We start from the raw sequence: 4,469 nt of genomic DNA on the forward strand, positions 1-4,469 counted from the left end.
GGTGATGTGATGTCATGCATGTCTGTTTTTTCACGGGGTTCATGGGCTGAGCATTGAGGCATCCTCTGGAAAAGGTGGCTGACTTTGCTGCATTTTGGGGGGGGTGGGCGGGGCCCTGGACTTGCACTGCTAGTGAGGGACCTCGCCGGCGGGTGGGGCGAGGCGATCGGGCCTGCTGCACCGCCTGCCGGCTGCTGACGAGCCCCATCGGTGCGCAGAAGGGAAGTCCACTAACCCCTTGGAACCCGGCAACCCCGCAGCCAGCTTTGGCTTCGAGGGGCCCCGCCTAGACGCCCACACGGCGCCACATCATCCTTAAATGCCCCCAACTGCCCTTCCACCCCTTTGGACAATCAACCCTCCCCCCCCCCCAGGTCTCTGAGGGGGACCGCCTGATCCACCCCTCTGCGCAGCGCGCCCTGGGCCACGCCCTGGGGGCGCGCGTGCTGTCCCTCAACATCGGCCACATGGGCATAGCCCCCGTGGCGGGGCGCTTCAGGAGGGAGCTCGTGGAGCACTGGGCCGCGGCAGAGGTGCTGGCGCGCACGCGCGGGACCCCGTGATGTGGTGTGACGATGTTTGACCGCGCAGCGAGGGCGCTGCTGTCAGCAGCGGCGTGCGACAGTCTCCTTGGTGTGCGGAGGGCGCGGGGTCTCATCGCCAATCGCCTCGCCATGCACGGCGCAGCGCAGAAGCGGCTGCGTGCGATGGATGCAGCAAGGTGCCCACGAAGCGCGCGTCACACACGGTGCCAGAGCTTTGTTTTGCCAGGGCATATCCACATGCCCAATCTCCCGCGCTTAGTCATGTTGCTGTTGACAATCATGCGGCACGCACACACACGTCGCGCCTTGCTTGTCAGAGGCATGCGCCGGCAGCTTGCGCCGACTCCCGCCTCTTTACTTGCGGGCGGCAACAAGCTGCGCCAATTTTGATGACATGACCCCTTGGCCCCCGTACCCTTGGGTGGGTGGGGGGGGGGGGCATCTCAGGTTGCACTGCGAGGCTTGCTTGCCCTCACTTCATTATTTTACTGGCCCCCCTTGCTGCCCTTTTTGCCACGCCAGGCTGACTGAGAGCCTTGATGCCTTTTTGTCATGCATTAGGTCCAATAAAAACCCTGGCAAATCACTTGCCAACAGTCTTTAAGACCAAGTTGGTCCAAGCCCCATGCTGTGGCCTGAGCTGACCATGTCCTTTTAACAGCCACCGTGCTGCTCACTCTGTCCCTTACACACCCACCACGCTCATATGGGCGCCCACCCTGTCCACGTGGACAGATCTGATGCCTGGGATGTGCGGGCGCTGCGCCGCCTGCAGACCGCGTGCAGCCGCTTCGTCTCTGGCAGAACATGGGCTCGAGGAAGCGAGCCATGTTTCCAGTCAGTTCTTCGCAATTCGCAGGTCTGTTGCACCAGTGTTGGGCTGTCCAGGCAGGGCCGGCTGCTAATACACTTGTAGCCATTGTACATTGCCGTGTAATCAAGGTATGGTTGAGCAGCATGCGTCATGAATGCAAATCGCTTTCAGCATTTTTCAAGTGTGACTCCAATCCTACGCCACAGCATCCAACAAGTCTGCCTTAGGCCCAACCACTGCATGCAGAAAGGTCCACCTTCGTTGCGCCTGCGTCCAGGTCCACTATGCGGAAGCGATGCGCTCACGCGAGCAGATGTACCCCACAGTGTGGCTGGAAAATCACGTGACGGGGGACCGAGGCTAGAGAGGATGCCACTGGGGATGAGACAGGCCAGGCACCGCCCAAGCAATGGCAATCAGCATTCGCCACAGAGAGCAGGGCCAGCTTGCGCTGCGACATGCCGCTTCAGGCTGTGGCTTGCCGCACGGACCCCAGCTGGTCGGTTGCGTCGAGAGGCGCTGGAAATCATTTTCTGGCAGGGCAAGGCCGCTGAGCTGCACGTAAGCGGGACGTGCGGGCCCCGCTTGACTGCGCTCAGCCTGGCAATGCCAAGCAGCTTGCAGGACACGCCTGGCAGTGCTGCGTAAACACAGCAGGTGTGCGTGACGCAACACAGGCAGCCGTCGCTTGTTAGGTGCCTGCGCCATCGTGAGGCCGCTGTTGCCCCCTCCCCCATGCTCTCCGTTCCAGTTGCAACTGGCGTCAGCCCCACGGGCGCTGCACACCGCGCCACGCGTGCTTTGCGTAATTTGCGCATTTGCAGACTGTGGCCTCCACAGCATCATGGGCATGAGAGGATCAGCGGCTGCAAGGTGTGCGACGCATCCGCACTACTGTTGCCACCCGGCTCAACCAGTTTGTTCCAAGGTTCAAACCATGGGCTGCACCCCTAACGCATACCCGATCTAACCCTGAAACATAGTGATAATTACAAAAATTACGGTCGGATGGGTGCAAAAATGTACATGTGTGGGCGAGGGAGGGGCGGAGGTGAGGCAAGACTCCCCCGGTCCCACGAGGATGTGCGGCCCAGCAGCTCAGCAGGGGCGGCGCGGCTGAGGCGCGTCAGAGCTGCCCCACTGTCGCCGCTCGCAAAGGGATGGGTCGATTGCCAAAAAGGCTCGTGCATTCACGAAATGAGCGACGGCGGCGGCCTGGCCTGGCGCCGGGTCGCAGTCATCGGTTGAGATTCAAGGCTTCCTGTATAAAGTAGGCAGAAGAAATAACAAGCAAACGCGGCTGCTCTATCCCACAGTGCGCTGGCCTGCGGAGGCCGCGCGCACTCATGGGCCTCCGCGACCAGGGGGAGCGCAGCATCAAGCTCCACCCCAGACGCTGCCAAACTGTCCCCGACTATCGGGGACGGCGTGCCTACAAACTACGTGAATGCTACTTGCGACAAAGAATGCTGTGGTGTCACCGCAACGAGCAGATCCGGCTCGCAGTGGGTGGGCGCGGGAATGCTTGCTGCCGCTGATATGATGGAGGATTGGAGCCCAGGGCTGCGGCTGACGGCTACGCCTGCCATCGCACCTGCGGCTCGAAGCCAGCCATGCGCTGAAATACAAATGCGGCGTCATCCGCCGCCGCGTCGCCGCCGCGCGGCAGCGGCGCTACGAGCGCCGCCGCCGCCGCTGTCGCCGCCGGCCCCTGCCGCAGCTCCTTCAGGGCGCGCCGTGGCGACCCCCGCGGCTGCGGCGGCGGCTGCACCGGCGCCAGCTTAGCGAGCAGCGCCAGAGCCTCCGCTGCGGAAGCGGGCTCGGGTGCGGCCGGGCGCGGAGGGGCGGGGGCGTCGCCTTTGCTGCCGGAGCCCGCGGCTGCGTTGAGGGTGGCCAGGGATGCGTATGCCTTCAAGAGGCCGACTGCGTCCTCAGGAGTGCAAGGATCCTGCGCCCGTGCCCACGCTGCGCCGCCGCCGCAGCCCGTGCCCTGCTCAGGTGCAAAGCTTGCAAACGCGCGCAGCGCGTCCAGCGCGCAGTCGTCGACGGCGTCGTCACCACTGCCGCCGCCGTCGACGCTGCGCTGCCGCTGCTGGCGATGCTGCTCGTCGCTTGCGGCCGCCAGGCGTACGAAGCGCAGCAGGGTCGATGGATTCTCCTTTTCTACAGCGACGACAGCCATTGTGCGCGTGCCAGTTATTTCTTGCCCTCGCGAGCGTCGCCTGTTGGCGTCGTCGATTGAATATTGCGCCGCTTTCCGTCGGTCAGCGTTGCCGCAGGGGCGGCCTGGCCCCGACTCCTGCGGACCCCTGGACTCCTCGCACGCAATCAATACCTACTCTTCGTGAAGACGGATTGTATGGAGAGCAGAGTCGCATTGCAGGAGCTGATGCAGGCCATCTGCCGCACGGTCGCGCATGCGTGCGGGCCACCATCATCGCTCGCATCAGCATATACTAAACAGAAACCAACCTGTGGCGCATCCAGCATGCGCCTCGTACGCTCCACCCTCGTCGAGGAAGCCAAATGCAGAAAACAGCGACGGTGGGACCCTCAAGCGTGAATGACAGCTCGTGATAAGAAGCAGCGCGAATGAAGCAAGTGCCGGGGTCGGCACACCTGCTGCAAGCTGGGTAGTGGGGAGGCGGGTGGAGGGGCGACTTGACTACGCGTGCGCCAGTCAGCTGGATGGCACGCATCGCCGTCCAGGATGCGACCGGTCTCGTGTGCGTCTCAGAGCTACTTGTGACTTTGAATGGGATTGGAACGTGGACGATGGGGTCGGACATCGTCCATGCGCTGTCATGTGACACCCGTGGAGGTCATGTGGGAGCACGGTGGTTTGATTGCCTTGGATGCAACACACGCATGAGGCCGGCGGCCCCTAGGCGCTCCGCTTGCCTGCAACAAAACCGCCCTATGTTGAATGTAGACACGTTTCTTATGGGTAACACCACGGCACGATGCCCCTCTGCCAACGCAGGCTCTGCACTCGACCCTCCTGTGATCGCCGCTCCTCACACTACTCCTCACCCTTGAAGGCATTGATTGAGGTGCCCAAACCGTGGCGTTACACCGGCCAAGTGCCGTTTATTATGGCAGTATCAGAC

At 62.8% G+C, this 4,469-nt stretch overlaps 2 protein-coding genes across 2 annotated transcripts; one reads left to right on the forward strand and one right to left on the reverse strand.

Moving 5' to 3' along the window:
* Positions 1-374: 374 nt before the first annotated feature.
* On the forward strand, positions 375-563 carry MNEG_4921 (hypothetical protein; the record flags this gene model as incomplete). Its single annotated transcript, XM_014046598.1, has 1 exon — positions 375-563. A coding segment is annotated over one exon (189 nt), but the record flags the coding sequence as incomplete, so codon positions are not given.
* A 2,372-nt stretch (positions 564-2,935) lies between these two features.
* Positions 2,936-3,541, reverse strand: MNEG_4922 (hypothetical protein; the record flags this gene model as incomplete). Its single annotated transcript, XM_014046599.1, has 1 exon — positions 2,936-3,541. The coding sequence occupies one exon, from the start codon at positions 3,539-3,541 to the stop codon at positions 2,936-2,938; it is 606 nt and encodes a 201-aa protein (XP_013902053.1).
* Between the last annotated feature and the right edge of the window lie 928 nt (positions 3,542-4,469).

The sequence above is a fragment of the Monoraphidium neglectum genome (genome assembly GCF_000611645.1).
Source record: "Monoraphidium neglectum strain SAG 48.87 unplaced genomic scaffold scaffold00708, whole genome shotgun sequence".
Taxonomy (NCBI): Eukaryota; Viridiplantae; Chlorophyta; class Chlorophyceae; order Sphaeropleales; family Selenastraceae; genus Monoraphidium; species Monoraphidium neglectum.